Below are 15,950 nucleotides of genomic sequence, written 5' to 3' on the forward strand. Positions count from 1 at the left end.
TTCATGTCAAAAATCAGCGATCATCACTGTTTAAAACTGAAAGACCAATAATTAGCGAAAACTAGAATCTATGTAACAGACTCCTGTCAACTTACAGCCTCAAACTGTTCGAGGACTTAGGCGCATAAATTAGTAAACTCCAAACTGAATCCTAGGAATACGGGCGAAAGCCCGTCGGCTTTGCTTGACGTACGAAGATATTCTTCAATCGGGCGCGAGAACGAGTATTCATGAGTTCTCTTTATCAGATGTAAGACTCACCATGTCAGTTACGAAGAACAAATGTCAATTGGCTTGGCCGATCTCAAATTTCTCACGTGGATGCCAAATCGAGTCTCGTTCCACTTCACGCCCCTTTCGCCTGATAAAATTCCAAGATTATTTTGGTCCTGATAAATTCGACCTTATAAGGCTCTGTCATTGATCGGAAGCATTGCAAAGTGAAAAAGTGAGCCCATCTCATCATGTCGTTGGAGATTTACCAGGTCTTTTTAGTAGTCATTTCCTTGGCAGCATTTGTTCAAGGTAAGCAAATTTGCCTCGAACTAATGTATGAATATACTTGTATATGGATCAAAGAGCCACAGTTTTTGTAACTCGAAAATGCATTTGTTGTTCAATCTCAGGTGAAAGAAACCAAACTATCAATGAAGGATCTCCTTTGGAGTTGACCTATCAAAAAGAAGATCCTGAAGATTCCTGCAAATGGGCTATCCCTGGTGAAGTTATCGAGCTTGTTAGTGGGGAACCCGTGCAAGGGGGCGATAATCGGTAAGTGACTTTCGCTGTTAATCTATTCCGCGAAGAGCTTTGAAATCTAAAATCCCAGTATGAATCCATTCTTGGGCACTAAATCACTAAACGTTAGTTGAAATAACTAAATTGATTCTTTTGATTTGCTTTCTTTTCAACCCCTTGCTCAGACCATCAAATTGGACGGCTGAATATTACGGAAGTAGCCCATTAGATTGTGGGGTTCGCATCCCCAACACATACAGGGCTGACGAAGGGGCTTGGCAAACCGTAAATGGAGCAGAGACCATCAAACATTACATATCTATCAATGGTAACACACCATCCACCGTCACTGATGTGTATGAATTCTTTCGAAAATGTGCATGTTTCTCCTCCTAGTCAAGCCAGCAAGTCCACCCGTTTTCACCGACCCTCAGAAGTTCGTTGATGGATCCCCATCTTTTTCAATCTACTCCCCCGATTCCGACTTAAGAGAGAATGTCACCTGTCAAGTTAAAGATGTTCGCCCTCCGCCCATATTTGTCTGGGAAATGGATGGGGAGCAATTCAATGAGAGCAATATCTATCAAGACGACAATCCAGTGGGAGGCGATCTGTTCAGCCCTCAATCCATTCTGACGTACAACCCCAAAGTAAGTTCACTTGTTGATACAACATTGACACTTTGCTAAGAGTGCTAACACTGACGAAGTGCGAAATATCCCTTTTACCTCGAATTTCTTCCAGCCCAGTCACGACGGAAAACAACTACGATGTGTCATCCAACATCCCGCATTAGACGGCGAGCTTCAAGTGGTGGCCAACATCACCGTGACAGGTATTGTCACACATTTACTCGGTAGTTGGCGAGTCATACATTTAAAGGACGGCTTCTTTCTCGTAGCCCCACCGGAGCCCGACAATGGTGGAGCCTTTATTTCAGAGGAAGATGCCATCATTGGACGAGCAGCGACCATCAATATCAAGTTCATCTCCAACCCTTATCCCGAAGAATTGCTCTGGTTCACCCCAGATCTTCTGGAACCTGTGCAAGGTGGGAACTACACCCCAGCAGTCCGTTCCTCTGGCTCGCCCTCGTTTTCATCCGGGCGATACACGGCCTATATCGCCAAAATTGTAAGGATTTTGCAATTTCTATGGCTCGACATTTTTCTTGGTCGGCGTAAAAAAATGAAGCTTGATTCCTTATAGGGTGAAGGGAACGAATATTTGTCCACATTGACCCTGGCCGAACTGACTCAAGAGGATGTGGATCAAAGCTTCACCTTGATGGTGACGAACAGCATTGGCTCTTCGAACTACACTTACACATTCACGGATGTCAAAAGTAAAGGAACGCTCCCTTTGTGGCAATGTTGTTTATTAAAGTGCACATTTACTTCTTTAGATGTTTTGAGTGGCGGAGCTATCGCAGGGATTGTGATCGGGTGTCTGGCCATTGTGATCTTGATTGGTGTGGCTGTGGTCTTGGTCATGAAGAAGAAGAAGAAATCCAAGAAGGTCAAATTCCCTAAAACTCAAGAAAGAACCATCCCAGAGGGAGGTTTTCCTAATCTGGGTGCTACCGATGATTGATTGATCGTGGGTGACATTACTCTACAAATATGTTTGTTTGTATTGAAATATATCCCGTCATATTCTTAGATTAAATGATTCAATACGATGCCAGTTTGCTAGACCTTCAGTTGCACTCCACTACGCAAATTTGCAGTCAATATGCTTACAAAAATTACCATACCTCTAAGATGCTTAAAAATCCCCCTCCTTTTGTTAAAACTTGCCGGAGGGGAAAAAAATCACCCGCGCCCTATTAATACTTGAATTCAAAAGAATGCTCGCCGCTTTCAAGCAGGCTTTGGAACCAATATCAGCACAAAAATGGTATGGCACGCAAACAATACAAGCCATCTGTTATTATTGGATTTAACCACCCGTATATACTAGTATATGGAATTCCGAAGGGTCATTAAATGCACCTTGTGTACTACCCTGAAAGCGGATGACCAGACAAAGCTCCGCTTTGAGATTGGCTTTCGGATTTCCTAGAACTTGAGGATACCTGCAATCACATTCAGAGAAAATAAATGTTGAGATTCGCGAAAACAAATCGTTCAAAAAGTGCACTTCAATGCTTGGTAGCTGTTCCTGTTGTTTCAAACCCATATTGTATCTTCCTTATTAGTTTCCATTGACATGTCTTCTAGTTGTAACTATTAGTGTTAACATTATTTTTGAATTAGCTTTTCCCTACTCTGACCATCAAAGTTATGAAAATTAAATCAACTCTAATGAGTTACTTGTGTTCTTCCAACAGCTACTTTCATAAGATGTTATTTTCAATAGCAGGTTCGAGACAATGTTCTCGCATTGTTTTGAGTTCTTTTTCTAAATGCAGGTGATACAAGAATATGTACATGAATTATTCTTTTAGTTTTTTTTGGCGCTTTCACTTTGGGGAGGATAGGACCAACCTAGTGTCAGGGCGGATATACAATAGGATGGAAAACCGAAATTGAATCCGGTTTGAGGATTGAAGTTGGGGTAGTGCTGGGGCGAGTTCGGCAAAAGACTTCAGTCCAGCAGAGAGCTCAAGTCTTTCACTGTACTTAAGTGGAATAAAAAATATTCATACACCAAAAACTCGCCCCAACACTACGTAGTCCTAGTTCAATCCTCAAACCGGATTCAATCTCGGTTTTCCATCCTAGTGTAAAGCCGCCCTGACTATTGAAATGCAATTCAATTTCCTTAGAGGTTGATGGTTCCACTCATCTTCACGAACTTTGTTTGTTGAATGCATTCAGGTGTAGAAATAGTTGTTGGCTACCAATGCCTCCAATCTCATTTGGCACGTTTGCTAATCTTGAATTTCCATTTCTGTTTACTTTCCAACTGCCAGCATCTACGTGCGCCCATCACTTGCCTTGAAATAAAATGTTGATAAGGTTTCTGTAGACTGTTCTCAAAGCGTTTTCATATCAATGGTCACCCAATGTTATTCCTCTTCAACCATAAATTATCATTCATTATTTGATTTAGAAAACAAGGGGCCTAAACACATTGCTTTTTCCATGATCATTTTACTTTCAAGTGGACAATTGACGCATTGGGCTTGCGGCCATTTATTCTAGCTTAGTGGCCCACAAAAATGTCCTCAAAAATATTTCAGTCAATAAGTGGTGGGTGGGTATGCCCATTTAAATTTATGACGATTTGGAGTGCCATCTTTTGACCTTGTACAAAGATGTAAATCCTAAAAAAATAAAACCGCGAGGATCAAAGAGGTTCCTTACCCACTCAGCTAATTGACTCTTTTAAAGCCATGAATAGGGAAATCTCTAAAATTGTGATAAAATTGATGAAGAATATAAAGAATACAAAATTTATCCAATGAAACAGAATCATTATATTATGAAAGATAGGAGAAGGTATAGGCTATTCGAATTCAAAACGTTACTTTAAAGTAAAATCTTGATAAGAAAGTAGGATATATGTAGGTATGAATAAAGTTGAGTTGGTCGGTTCATTGTGAGGGGTAATTGAATCATGTTCGAGATCCTAATCCAGTCAGGTGTTTTCAAGCCTGAATATTCAATAGGGTCCTTAATGAACATACCTGGAATGTCTTTTCAAAAAAAAAAAACCTACAAACTTTTGGGTTGGCAGAGCTCCTATTATTTCCTTCATCCTAGCAACTCGTATGATTAAATAACAATGGATTACGAATTTCCTTTTACAGTTTTGTTCCATTCTAGGCAAGAAGATGGACAATTAGGATGCAGATCACATCCCAATGCTAGCATGTTCCTTAGGAAGGAGATACACTTTGGGGTCATTTATATCCAGCTTTTTCGCCCACTGAGCACGAGATCCGAGAGGATTTGAGGGTAAACCACTTCTCTCTTTCTCGGAGACGCTCCTGATGATCTCATGCATGCTTGATCAAGACCCAGAAAAGCACGTGTAAGGAAGAACTAAACACTTCCAGCAGCAATGATATGATACAGGTTATTATTATTAATATCATGGGGCCCACCATAGATAAATCAACACCCTTGGTTCATCGAGGAACTTGTAAGATGGAGAAAGTTGGCTTTTTACTCCAGTGGTACCTTAAAATCTCGGATCAGGTCCATGGTCCAAAGCCCGCCGATAATCGTCACCGAGCACTCATTCATTTAAGGGTGCTGAACCAGTTAAGAGGAATGTCAAAGGGGCGAAGTAGGCTATAGAATGAGTGATCATGGCACGTATACATACACGTATAAAGAAGATCTCACTTTGATCGCTAACGTACTTGTAGGTGAAGACAAACTAGAAGCATTCATGATATGTAAGCTCGTATGAAGGAAGAAATTGATTCCTGGTCAACCCATTAACAAAGCATGATAGCCTAGGTCTACCAAGACATTGCAATAAAAATGGAACCATTATCCCGAGATGAGACATAGGTTTTTACTAGTTTTTGAGGGATTTTCAGAGACTCAGGTACTTTTAAGCGTGAGAGCCACTTAGTGACGAATTCCCACGTCGTCGCTATGCTTGTTCTTGTACGTGGAAACCTACAGGAACCCATCTAGTCTACCAGCTGCTGGGTGGGTGTTCAAGGCCTAGGGAAGATTTATTTTGAAAACAAAGACTTCAAGTTCCTTAAGTAATTCTCATGAACCATTAAGGGTGCCGCTTTCGGATTTTCGGTACTCGTCATGCCTGAGCTTAAAGGAGCCTCTTCCTCCATGTCTTGTCCCCAATGGCTTTGTCCACTTCGCAGTCATGAGATTACTCCTTCCCAGGCACTGAGGGGAATCGATTCCATGGAACAAACCGGCTTGTCACAAGCTTAATTGGAACAACTTTGAGATCGCACAAGTGATTAGCACTATTTCTACTAGACGACAACAACTGAACAACCGGATTAGCCTGGATATAATGTGAAAAGTTTTCACCAGTGGACACCTTCATGACCATGCAACACGGGCCCGTGGTATAAAAGAGTTGACCACTTTGGACTCATTTGCTATTACATTATTTTCGTTAGAAGGAGCCACTTAAAAACGAACACGTTCGGATCTTAGTGCCCAGCCTTGACTTTTGCCTTTCCCCAAGACCCCTTCTACCACCCTTACCCTTTTTATGTAAGTATCACAATGGAAAGCGAATCTTAAAAGATTCAAATTCATTTGTAAGCAACTTCTACACCATCATGTACATTGGGACTTTGTGATTGGACAATATTATGATTTCTTTTTTTGCTCTCGATTCTGGAGGCTTTTGCTGGTTTAAAGGCATGGGACTCCCTGTAAATCATGGTGTGACGTACTTGATAAAAAAATTTGAATTTGCACCCTGGAACGTAAGATATTAGTAGTTTTTTTTCTTTCTGAACAGTCGCTAAGGAGAATATTTCGCAATTTTTAGTATTTGAATATTGGTCAACCTTTGTTGGATTTATTAAGATCACCAAGGAAACAAAATCAATGATTCCCCATTAACAAATAAACTAATTTTGGTGCAACAGCCAAATGACGTTACTTTGTTAATGATTATTTTTAGGAGGAAATTTCTACAGCAACAAATAAAGGAAAAGACACCAATTTTTGCTTAGATAAGCTGCATTTAAAAAGAAAGAGAAACAAGGTTAGAGTAACAGACAAAAGGATTAGAAGTACGACAAAGATTACTTGTAACTTGTGAAACACTGACAGCCAGCCAGTGATCACATGATCGATTGTTAAAGTCCAATCTTTTCATCGGACATTAGATTCTCTTAAGTTAGTTCTCTGATTTTCGGCTTCGCAAAAGAGAAGAATACATACTCAAAGCATATTCTTACGCCGAATTGATATCGCTGATCAATCTCGTTTTCTGACTTCCCCTTTCTAGATCATACAATGCAACTTGGTTTAACCGATCACGTATTAGTGGTTCTGGTCGGATTTTTCGCCTTGGCTCCCCTCATTTGGACGGCCTCGTTGCCTCGGGAGCTCGAAAGTTCCAATTCGGCCTCGTCCTTAGCTGCACTTGAGCTCAATCCAGGAGGGATTGGCCTCCACCAGCCTGACCATCCTCAACCACTAGGATCGACCCAGACAAGACGGCGAAGGTCGTATAAGACAGATGGGGATGCTTACATCAGATTTGGAAAGAGGACCCAATCCATGGACCAACCCAAAGACCTGCCTTTTGCTGAGGTTTGTTTGTGGAACTTCCCCCTTTGGATAGAGAACATCCGTACATGTTCCCACTTTTGGGGGAAGAGTTAAATCGTCCAGTAGATCGTCATGAAGCTGATATCTTACTTAAAAAAAGATGAAAGAAACTGGTCCCTGACTTTAAATGAGGGAATAGGAACATTTGGAAACTTTTCTCGGCGGTTCGCTAGGTTGAAGTCTTTGAAGTGTTGAAATGTTCAACTCTTAGCATATCCCGTACAGTGTACGTCTCAAAGAATTTCCCTGCTTCCTCATGCAGCTATTTCTCGAGCAGTTTAGAGTGTCTTCATTTCAAATTGGCTTGGACCCCCATTTTGTTTTTCAGGGTCGTTCACTGAACCCTCAGGTTTCTCGGCGATCTCCCGCGGAGCAAAGCTACATTCGCTTCGGTAAAAGGGCCTCGAAAATCCCGATCATTCCCTGCACTTTGGCTTTCCTTCGGGTGCTCAAAACATCGAAAGAAAGGATTGATCATCTTCATGAATGCTCCAAATATAGAGGAATTCATAGGCGAAGCGAGGATGATGGATATATCAGGTAAGCAAAGGATTGCTCGGCGGGATTTGTTACCACGTCCTCAAGTGAATATTTGTCGTTCTTATTTGAGCCCCCAAAGCATTTCACTACCCAAACACTCAAAGGCAGGTGGTTCACCAGCTTTAAAGTACACATTTCCAGCTAGAGCTTGGGCACAATTAAAGATGGAACATCCTAATGAAATGAATTCAACTTCCTCTTTCTCTTCAAGATTTGGAAAACGCAACGGCAATTCTTCCACGGAAAAAGAGGTCATGAGTGGATTGTCCATCAGCGATGGGGCAACTCAGAAATGCTTCTTCATTCCTCGTGAGGCCAGTGATGACTTCACTGGTTCTGGGACTCCCAATTCGGTATTCCAAGACTGTTCCAAGATCACTCCGGCTGACCTGGAAGACTCTGTGATTATTTATTTTGTTTGATTTATTCTCCTCTGGTATATTGCGCTAATGAAGGCTGAGTTAGCTTCCACGGCTCGTCGAAGGCACGTAAATGGCTTCAAATAGGGATCTGTCATGTTTTAGTACTAAACCTCATAGACTTTGTAACATGGTCCAGATATAAATTGATATCAGCATCGTCTCGGTCAAGATTTAGGTACAGAAAACCGTGCGCATGAGATAAAGTGTAGCTCTGATCACAATTTTTGAAGACAGTTTGTTTGTTGTTGGTTTATCTTTCCAGTCGAGGCTCTCCGAAATACATAATTGCAAATCATGGAAACAGACGCGAACACAGCAATTCAGCGGGTTATTATTTCAAAGATAGCTGACACTGGTTCACCATATTTCAACGCTATGGAGTGCAGTTTATTGAAGCGAGCATAGTTGTGCTAGGGTTTTTGCCAAACGTCCCAAGAGAGCAAAAATATCAACGCCTAATAACACGCACTGTACAATAATTGGAATTGGTCCTAGTCAAGGTTGTTCTTGGTTATGTGACCCATGATAGGCACGATAATGTACCGGTGTACAGTATAACATGAATCATTGTACTTGCAATTGTCAAAGCAAACCTAGCAATAAGGCCTGTTGGCCATTTAAATCACACTAACGATTCTCGGGGGAGGAGGGGGGGATCGTGGCGTATTGCAATTGCATTCTTCGCTTTTCTTCTGTGTCTCTTTGTCTCTTGTCTAATCTTCCTTGATCATCGTGGCCGATCCATTCACTCGTGGGGTCGAGAGATAAGATTGGACATAGAAATTCGCGAATTGTGTCAAGAAAAACACCATCAATGCCAAAACGACGTATGCGTATTCCCATGGATAACCGCAATCCTCCACAACTAACAACTGAACACTATGAATAGCTATCACGAAGAATTGGACCATCTGAAGCCAGGTTAAGTAACGCTTCCACCACAAGAACCGCTTGAACCGGGGACCCAAAGCCGCCATGAAATAGTATCCGTACATGATGATATGCACGAATGAATTCAAAAGCCCCGCCAAACTTCCATGGCCTCCAGGCATGAATCGAACAATGGGCCACATGTAAACGGCCATAATTGCGTGATGGGCCACGTGGAGAAACGATACTTGGGAGTCCTTTTTCCGGAGAATGAAGAAGATCGTGTCTAGGAACTCGACGAATTTCATGCAGAAGTACAAGTATGTGGAAAAGGCCATGAGGACGGGTTTGGGCTCATTGGAATAGTCCACAGGTTGACACCTGAGGCTGTATCCGTTGAACCACCCGGCTTGGATGCCAAGACACACCACAAATAGACTGAAAACCACCTGGAATCCGTTGTAGAGCAACATCGGAGTCTTGAGCTGAAACGGTTCCCTGTTCTTCATTATGGCCGGACCAATGAGCTTGACGATGCAGATGTAACCGAAGCATAGACCTATGGCAGGCCATGGACTGGACATGAGTGGATAACCATCCATTCGTTTGTCCCTGAGCTCCCATAAGTCATGGATGTAGGTGCGGGTCAAATCCACCACCGACATGTTTGGCACTCGATCACTTGATCCTAACGCCTTGGAAATCGATTCAAATTTCGCTGGCGAAATTCAACACAAATAACTCACTGCTACTACGAACACGAGGGCGACTCTGTGGAAGAATTGGTGGCAGGACACTCCTAGGATATATTGCTTGAAGAATGCAAGCGAAATGTATTGAATGGATTTGGCTCTACATCATGCCGGTTTCGGACAAGTCGGCCGGGGCCTCCTAGGCGAACACGCTATTTGGATCCAATCTGGATTCGATTTCTCGGGTAGCAGCTGGCTTGTTCCAATCCGTCCTCCATTTGTTTGGCTGAGGAAGGGTAGTAGGCTAAGGAACAAGAGAGGAACAAGAGGGAAAGAGGAGGGAGGCTTTCCTTTTGTGCCCTGGTGAATGAATGCGCCGCTGTTGGGCCAAGGAGGAACAGTTCCTCGGGTGCCAGAATAGGGGGCACGGTGCAGAAACGACCGACGATGAACTAAGTGGATAGACCCTCTCCCTGCAAGGTACTGCAAGTTCAGGCGGAGACATTTGGCACGACCAAATATGGTTCCTATAAAAGCGAATATCGTGGACGACACATTCTACAATACCTTACTAAGTAATCACTTTACGTATCTAATTGAAAGGTAGAAAGGAGTGAGGGTAATAACTTATGCATGTCCCCGATCCATCAACAGTTAAGTTTAGGTTTATTGTTCTGTTTGTCACAAAGAGAATTACTCGGATACTAGAATGAACGCAATGCTTTCGTTTAAGGACATTTGGCGAAATTTCTTCATTCGACCCGCATTCAATCAAGTCATGTTCCATGTTATAGATTGTACTGTCATTCAAACGATCTCATTGATTGTGGGGATTCCTAGTACATGATACGGTAGTTTATGGGTTGTTTATTTTCCCCCTGGAGGGGGTTACGTTTGATTCGAGCATTGTGGGGTATTGGGCAAGAAAGGTTTGCGGAATGTTTGATAGAAGTTCCAGTTTTGATTAGCTGATTCAAACGAGGCAATCCTTGTTTGGTTGCTCGTTTTTGTTCCCTATTGTTAAATAGTGGTAGAAATGCCTAGAGGCAGTTTGGTAGAGCCTTCAGTTGAGCTTCAAGATTGATCATTTGACGAGTCTTTGAAAAGGGCAAGTAAACTATGACCAGTCCTGAAGCTCAAACTAAAGTTCGAACTGGGTTTTTTTTTGATTCAGGGCAAGAAAGTTTCCAAGTAATTATGCGGTCGGAAGTTGAGGGTAAAGTGCCCGCGACGCGGGCGGAGCAGTGGGTAATTGACGACTTTGGTGATGAGGTGGGTAATACTGGGGATATTGGTTGTTGTACCCACTGGATGAGGGCCCCGGTGCTGACCCTGGTCCCGAGGGCAGAGACGGTGGGATGTTGCCCCGAGGATTTCTCTGACTAGAGTTGTAAAGGAGAGGTTCCGTGAGTTGGCCGTCACTTCCGCTTAGAGGTCCTCCAAGATCGGTCACAACGGCGGTATAATTTTGGAGATTGTAGAATGAGCTGTAGCATCCATGTACCGTGAACCAGGTGGACAATGAGATCAAAAAGAGCATGACAATTGAGCCGATGAGGGCGCCGGCCACCAAAAACAGCTCCAATTGTGCAGCCAAATACAATGCGATGATCCCAAAGAACACAATGAGTGGAACACCTAGGAGAAGGTGTTCCAACAAAGTGATGGCTAACCAAGGAAGCATGAGACAGGGAAATCTTCCAATCGACCCGGTCAAAAGCAGGAGATTGGCTGGAATGTTGACACAGCCCAGAGAAAAGGAGACAAGTGAAATGTAAAAAGCTTTGTCCTGGATGTCATCCAAAAGTTGGAATATGGCAAGTCTGAAACGAGAAAGGATACCGTCAGAATAGATTAGTATGAATACCCAAATCAAAGTTATCTTGTACCTATATTTTTCCCTCGGCGTTTGCTCGGCCACCATTTCATCTTGCCCATCCTGGGTCATCCCTGGGACTTCGGGATTTTGGGCAAACTTGAGTTCGGTCACCTCACTCAAGAACTCTCGGGCAATCTTCAACAAAGGGAACAGCTTGGCGAAGTTTTGATCTGTGTAGTATACATATGTGGGTGGAGCGATCACGGCCATGGCCAGGGTCAACCCAATCAGGGAATACGTGATACTCGCTCCTCTGGGACCACAGCAACACCCACAGAAGGAATTGCCGCCACAACACCCGATGCACCGTTTACCCATGGTGCCAGCAAGTCGAGACCTCAGATATCACAAGTCATGCGAACAGTCAAGGATGATTTGTGAGGACCACCAAAAATCCCTGTTTTACTGCAATAAGTGACTCAAGCTAGCCCTCTATGCGCAAAAGTAGCAGTGCTCTTTTCTCTCTGTCTCTCTCTTCATTTGCTCCCTCCCTCCTTCCACACAAACTAGCCGAGGGCAAGATACAAGTAGCAGAGTTGTCGAGTTCTCCCGTGGTACTTCCGTACCGAGCAAGAAGTGCTCCCTAGCTGTTGTCCCCATCAGCTTTGTGTTCCACACACAGACTTGGTGGGCCACAGGGAAAGAGACAAGTAGGAGCTGAGAGGACAGCGGCTCCTTTCTCATCCTCAAGCAATGCAGTGTAGTTGTCCCCGTACTGTACCTCCAGTCCTCCCCAGCCCAAGGTAAAGTCAATTGACCTCGGAAATCGTGGTGAGGCCTGCACGATTGGAGTCGACACATGTCCAAGAACTGACAATCTTGGGCCCATGTTGGGGATCGAGGCTCTTCCGGTAACGGTTCAATGCGAAGCACAAATAGAGTGCGCAATCCACTGTTTGTCGTTGAGAAATCGAAAGAGAACTGTTCAAAGTCCAGCCCCAAAAGGCACGTGGATGGTTGGTAGAGGACAAGATATGCGCTATGGCAGGTTCTTAGGGCCTTTGACAGAAAGAAAAAGACGGTGCTTTTGAGGACAATGACAAAGATTCTTGCTCAATCAATATCCAGTAGAAAAAAAGAACAAGAAACTCAATGGTCATGTTGGCTAAATCTTTCTTCCTTTATTGAGCTTACAAATTGAGTACAATACTGGCCTCTGAATGTCTTTTCCGCTTATTCGTCTTTTGGAACCCTCGGCTGATCTCTTCGAAAGTCTTGCCTTTGGTCTCTGGCAAGAAAAGTGCTGCATAGACAATAGTCAATAACGAGATGCCGGAGAAAAGCCAAAAGGCTCCTGCAGGGCCTCCTCCATTGGGTAAGTTGGGGAACCTCAGCGCATCAATCAAACTTGGGAACGATTTCACCGTAATAAAGATGTACGTGTTCCCGATGCAATTACACACGCCGCTCATGAACGATCGGACATCCACTGGGAAAAGCTCGGCTAGAAATGATCGTTGAGCGTCGTGGGTGGAGTGGGAACTATCGTGAAAAACATGATACCTGTGTAAGACCACGGAATGGGTCCTAATCCAATGTGGTAAGCCAAAGCCACACTCATGACACCGATCAATGGAAGAACGCCAAGAAGTGAGAAATCCCCCGAATGTCCGTCAACATCAAGCGAGGATTGGCCCAAAGCTTTGTTATTCAAGTAGGCCGATGTGGCCAAAATGCAGAATCCCATCGAAACAAAGGCACAGGAAATCGTCAATAAATGGAGTCGTTTGAAACGAATGAGCAAGAACGATCCCAGGATTTGGCTGACCAATCGAGTGAGACCAAAGATGATGGTGGCCACGTACTGTGTGATTTGAAGCAACATAACTTTAACACAAAACAAATTTCAAAATATGTTTTATACCTCATTTATGCTCGATCCTGCCCCTTGGAAAATATTGACCGCGTAGTAGGACAAAGCACTCATTCCACTGGCTTGTTGGAGGGCGAATAGACTCATCACGACGAGCAAAGGTCGCCAAATTTCACGTCGAGCTAAAGGGAGCTGAGACCACCGATTCCTCCAACCCCGAACTTCATGGCTCCTTGATCTAGAGATGGAGGAACAATATTTCAAAAGCCCCGCCCATAGCTATCATACTTCAGGAAAGGTTGCCACTTCTCGTTGTTTTGAACTTGTTCCAGAAACATGTCCGAAGTCAAGTGTTCAAATTCGTCGTCAGGACAGCCCCCATTTTTTGGCATGAACCACTTCAGCGCTTTCTTGGTGCCCTCAACATCCCCTATATAAAAAAAGTCAGACTCGAAAGTTTTATCCCGCACTCCCCACATGGTCTAAGGCTCTTGTTTCTTGGTTCTCACCTTCAATGTGCAACCAAGCGGGAGATTCCGGAATGAAAAGCATGGCTAGAAAGCCCAAGCAAGGAAACAAGGCTGAAACCCCCGCTAAAACACGCCAATGACAGAATGCACCCAAGGAAAAGATTAGCACCATGCCCACGTTGTACGATCCACTAATTCCCGCCCCTAGGGTGGTCCTCAGTTTGGGAGTAGCAATTTCACTCACATATACCTTGACGGTAGAGAGAAGCCTCTTAAAATATATATTCAGGTAGATTATTCGTTTCCGTCCACTCTCTTACGGCAGTTGGTCCACAAGCCAGTCCCGAGGCACAACCGGTTAGAAATCGGCCAAATATCAGCATAACAACGTCTTGTGCAAACGCTTGACAAAGGAATCCCATGGAAAAGATTGGCGATATGGTGAGCAATGCGTGCTTTCGACCCCATTTGTGACCCATCACGCCGCCCAAAACGCACGTGGGAATCATGGCAAACGTGGACAGACTGGCTAGAAATGGAGCTTTCACATAAACTAGTCTCAAACTTTGTTATTTCTATGATTGGCCTTACCAAACCAAGATGCTTGAGCATCGGTCAGTGGGAAGTTTGATTGCTGTGGATCTTGCAATTGGGGCAAAGCTACCCCTGAAAACCCGCTACTGGCTCCCACGGACAAACTCATGAAAAACACCGAGAAACTGGCCCACACCTATTGAAAGGCCATTTTTAGAGGTAATTGCTTCGACGTTTTTCAGGTTGCTTCAATTTTCCATTGGAGATGCCATCGAAAACTCACTTGTTTGGAGGTACTGACGTACTGAGAAATGCCCTCCACTTCCGTCATGGTTGGAACTCCAATTGAAGTGAAAAAAATAGGCGCAAATTTTTAACTTGATTCGCACGCAAGATTCAATCCCTTCTACAATAGGATTCTTCTCAATGATGCACAAGCTCACGTGGACCAAGAACAGATTATCTTGTCCGTCTTCTTCAAATATGAAGTAACATCGAGTCAACGATGGATGGAAGCTTAGCCAAGCAAACATGTTATCTGTCTCATTGAAATAAATGCCCTTGATGGGATCCTTTATTTATTCAAAGGCGACGAATCAAACAAACGTTGTCAACAGTGTGTTAAAAACTCGTTCGAGATTGGAAGCAGTTTATTAGTTCGAGGTTCCTTTTTGGGCCAGGACCTTATTGATGATGGTCTGGCGATCCAAACCTTTAGGTCGGGATCCTCGGACCATGGTTGGGATTTCCAGGCACACCAAAGTCTCTTTACCCTTGTTACGGAACAGGCGATCCACACTGAATTCCGTCTCGCATTGGTTCACTTCTGCCAGGCTGTCTGCGGCCAAAATCTTCCAAAATGTCATCACATTCACCTGAAAGTGCAAGACATCATTTGCATTATTTCTTAAGATCAATAATATCTCACTTTGTATATAAATCAACACTCACGTTAGGAGCCACAATGGGTACTTGAAGCTTGGAGCAGAAGCAGAATTCCTGATCTGGCAAGATGGCGACTTCAGGTTGACATTGCGGTGTTAGATTGGCACATCCATCCAAGGTGATGTCACAAAAGGGAGAAAAAATGTCCACGAGAATGTTGAGCTTTCCATGAACCGAGTTCTGAAGGAACTTGACGGGAGCTGAGATTCCATTGGCCTTGCCAGCAATGCAAACTTCCACCGTTTCACCTCTGAATAACGGGTGGCGTCCATTGGCCCGATTGAACAAGGTTGAAATCGAAATGTTATAGATGTCAAATTTGTTGCCTAAACGTGAGAGTTATATATATCATGGCTGAGTAGTCACTGAAGGTAGAGCATATTTTTTCGTGAACCACTTACCGGGGCAAAGTTTATGTTTGGCAGCGATCAAATCAGGAGTCTGAAAGCAACTCGTGTCAACGGCGGAAGAGCAACAAACGAAGCCCAGAGAGATTAACAAAACTAACGTACACATGTTTGGGCCCATCTTTGGTGTATTTTGTGAGTAACTGGTGTTTCAAGAGTGATTCATGTACGACTGATCAGGTTTTGGTTGAAAGGTTTAGCTGCCGGGAGAGTGAGAGAGAGAAAGAGAGAGAGAGAGAGACGCTTCCAGTCGTGGTTGCTGAAATGCAAACTGGTCTCTTTCTATCTCTCCTGTACCATCTGAGGAGAACCAATTTCCTGTGGTGAGGACAAAGATTCTATCGCAATGTTACATCACTAGATTATTTTTATGATAAAACTAATGGAATGAAATCTCATGCAATTTCTGGTGA

At 43.6% G+C, this 15,950-nt stretch overlaps 5 protein-coding genes across 6 annotated transcripts; 2 read left to right on the forward strand and 3 right to left on the reverse strand.

Annotated features, from left to right (window-relative positions):
* The first annotated feature begins 376 nt into the window (after positions 1 to 376).
* LOC131890356 (uncharacterized) lies at positions 377 to 2,399 on the forward strand. Its single transcript, XM_059239692.1, has 8 exons — positions 377 to 525; positions 627 to 771; positions 924 to 1,066; positions 1,135 to 1,388; positions 1,483 to 1,573; positions 1,640 to 1,872; positions 1,948 to 2,083; positions 2,144 to 2,399. The coding sequence occupies exons 1-8, from the start codon at positions 465 to 467 to the stop codon at positions 2,329 to 2,331; spliced, it is 1,251 nt and encodes a 416-aa protein (XP_059095675.1). The 5' UTR covers positions 377 to 464; the 3' UTR covers positions 2,332 to 2,399.
* Positions 2,400 to 5,751: 3,352 nt separating this feature from the next.
* LOC131890360 (uncharacterized) lies at positions 5,752 to 8,246 on the forward strand. The gene is made up of 4 exons (XM_059239695.1): positions 5,752 to 5,891; positions 6,640 to 6,947; positions 7,294 to 7,505; positions 7,717 to 8,246. The coding sequence occupies exons 2-4, from the start codon at positions 6,648 to 6,650 to the stop codon at positions 7,925 to 7,927; spliced, it is 723 nt and encodes a 240-aa protein (XP_059095678.1). The 5' UTR covers positions 5,752 to 5,891; positions 6,640 to 6,647; the 3' UTR covers positions 7,928 to 8,246.
* Positions 8,237 to 9,784, reverse strand: LOC131890358 (elongation of very long chain fatty acids protein AAEL008004-like). Its single transcript, XM_059239694.1, has one exon. The coding sequence runs from the start codon at positions 9,460 to 9,462 to the stop codon at positions 8,641 to 8,643; it is 822 nt and encodes a 273-aa protein (XP_059095677.1). The 5' UTR covers positions 9,463 to 9,784; the 3' UTR covers positions 8,237 to 8,640.
* A 354-nt stretch (positions 9,785 to 10,138) lies between these two features.
* Positions 10,139 to 11,825, reverse strand: LOC131890357 (uncharacterized). Its single transcript, XM_059239693.1, has 2 exons — positions 11,379 to 11,825; positions 10,139 to 11,312 (listed from the first exon to the last, which is right to left on the reverse strand). The coding sequence occupies exons 1-2, from the start codon at positions 11,684 to 11,686 to the stop codon at positions 10,685 to 10,687; spliced, it is 936 nt and encodes a 311-aa protein (XP_059095676.1). The 5' UTR covers positions 11,687 to 11,825; the 3' UTR covers positions 10,139 to 10,684.
* Positions 11,826 to 12,469: 644 nt separating this feature from the next.
* LOC131890354 (facilitated trehalose transporter Tret1-2 homolog) lies at positions 12,470 to 14,605 on the reverse strand. 2 transcript variants are annotated; one of them, XM_059239689.1, is made up of 8 exons: positions 14,469 to 14,605; positions 14,243 to 14,381; positions 13,972 to 14,180; positions 13,691 to 13,901; positions 13,488 to 13,611; positions 13,233 to 13,419; positions 12,872 to 13,172; positions 12,470 to 12,812 (listed from the first exon to the last, which is right to left on the reverse strand). In XM_059239689.1, exons 1-8 carry the CDS (start codon positions 14,514 to 14,516, stop codon positions 12,499 to 12,501), a joined length of 1,533 nt encoding a protein of 510 aa, XP_059095672.1. In that variant the 5' UTR covers positions 14,517 to 14,605; the 3' UTR covers positions 12,470 to 12,498. The 2 variants fall into 2 exon arrangements, with proteins under 2 accessions (XP_059095672.1, XP_059095673.1); XM_059239690.1 differs by lacking the exon at positions 14,469 to 14,605 and having other exon boundaries at positions 13,972 to 14,176.
* Between the last annotated feature and the right edge of the window lie 1,345 nt (positions 14,606 to 15,950).

Source organism: Tigriopus californicus, chromosome 11, assembly GCF_007210705.1.
Source record: "Tigriopus californicus strain San Diego chromosome 11, Tcal_SD_v2.1, whole genome shotgun sequence".
In the NCBI taxonomy this organism is placed as follows: domain Eukaryota; kingdom Metazoa; phylum Arthropoda; class Copepoda; order Harpacticoida; family Harpacticidae; genus Tigriopus; species Tigriopus californicus.

What these genes read in the sequence shown, in the direction of transcription:
- LOC131890356 (XM_059239692.1), top strand. Translation starts at nt 465, where the DNA reads ATGTCGTTGGAGATTTACCAGGTCTTTTTAGTAGTCATTTCCTTGGCA. An exon ending in ACATTACATATCTATCAATG is followed by an intron (nt 1,067 to 1,134) that starts GTAACACACCAT and finishes TTCTCCTCCTAG; the next exon opens with TCAAGCCAGCAAGTCCACCC. An exon ending in CGGCCTATATCGCCAAAATT is followed by an intron (nt 1,873 to 1,947) that starts GTAAGGATTTTG and finishes GATTCCTTATAG; the next exon opens with GGTGAAGGGAACGAATATTT.
- LOC131890358 (XM_059239694.1), bottom strand. Translation starts at nt 9,462, where the DNA reads ATGTCGGTGGTGGATTTGACCCGCACCTACATCCATGACTTATGGGAG.
- LOC131890354 (XM_059239689.1), bottom strand. Translation starts at nt 14,516, where the DNA reads ATGACGGAAGTGGAGGGCATTTCTCAGTACGTCAGTACCTCCAAACAA. An exon ending in ACGTCAGTACCTCCAAACAA is followed by an intron (nt 14,382 to 14,468) that starts GTGAGTTTTCGA and finishes GCCTTTCAATAG; the next exon opens with GTGTGGGCCAGTTTCTCGGT. An exon ending in CAGGATCGAGCATAAATGAG is followed by an intron (nt 13,173 to 13,232) that starts GTATAAAACATA and finishes CAAATCACACAG; the next exon opens with TACGTGGCCACCATCATCTT.
- LOC131890360 (XM_059239695.1), top strand. Translation starts at nt 6,648, where the DNA reads ATGCAACTTGGTTTAACCGATCACGTATTAGTGGTTCTGGTCGGATTT. An exon ending in AAGACCTGCCTTTTGCTGAG is followed by an intron (nt 6,948 to 7,293) that starts GTTTGTTTGTGG and finishes TTTGTTTTTCAG; the next exon opens with GGTCGTTCACTGAACCCTCA. An exon ending in GAGGATGATGGATATATCAG is followed by an intron (nt 7,506 to 7,716) that starts GTAAGCAAAGGA and finishes TTTCTCTTCAAG; the next exon opens with ATTTGGAAAACGCAACGGCA.
- LOC131890357 (XM_059239693.1), bottom strand. Translation starts at nt 11,686, where the DNA reads ATGGGTAAACGGTGCATCGGGTGTTGTGGCGGCAATTCCTTCTGTGGG. An exon ending in ACGCCGAGGGAAAAATATAG is followed by an intron (nt 11,313 to 11,378) that starts GTACAAGATAAC and finishes TTCTCGTTTCAG; the next exon opens with ACTTGCCATATTCCAACTTT.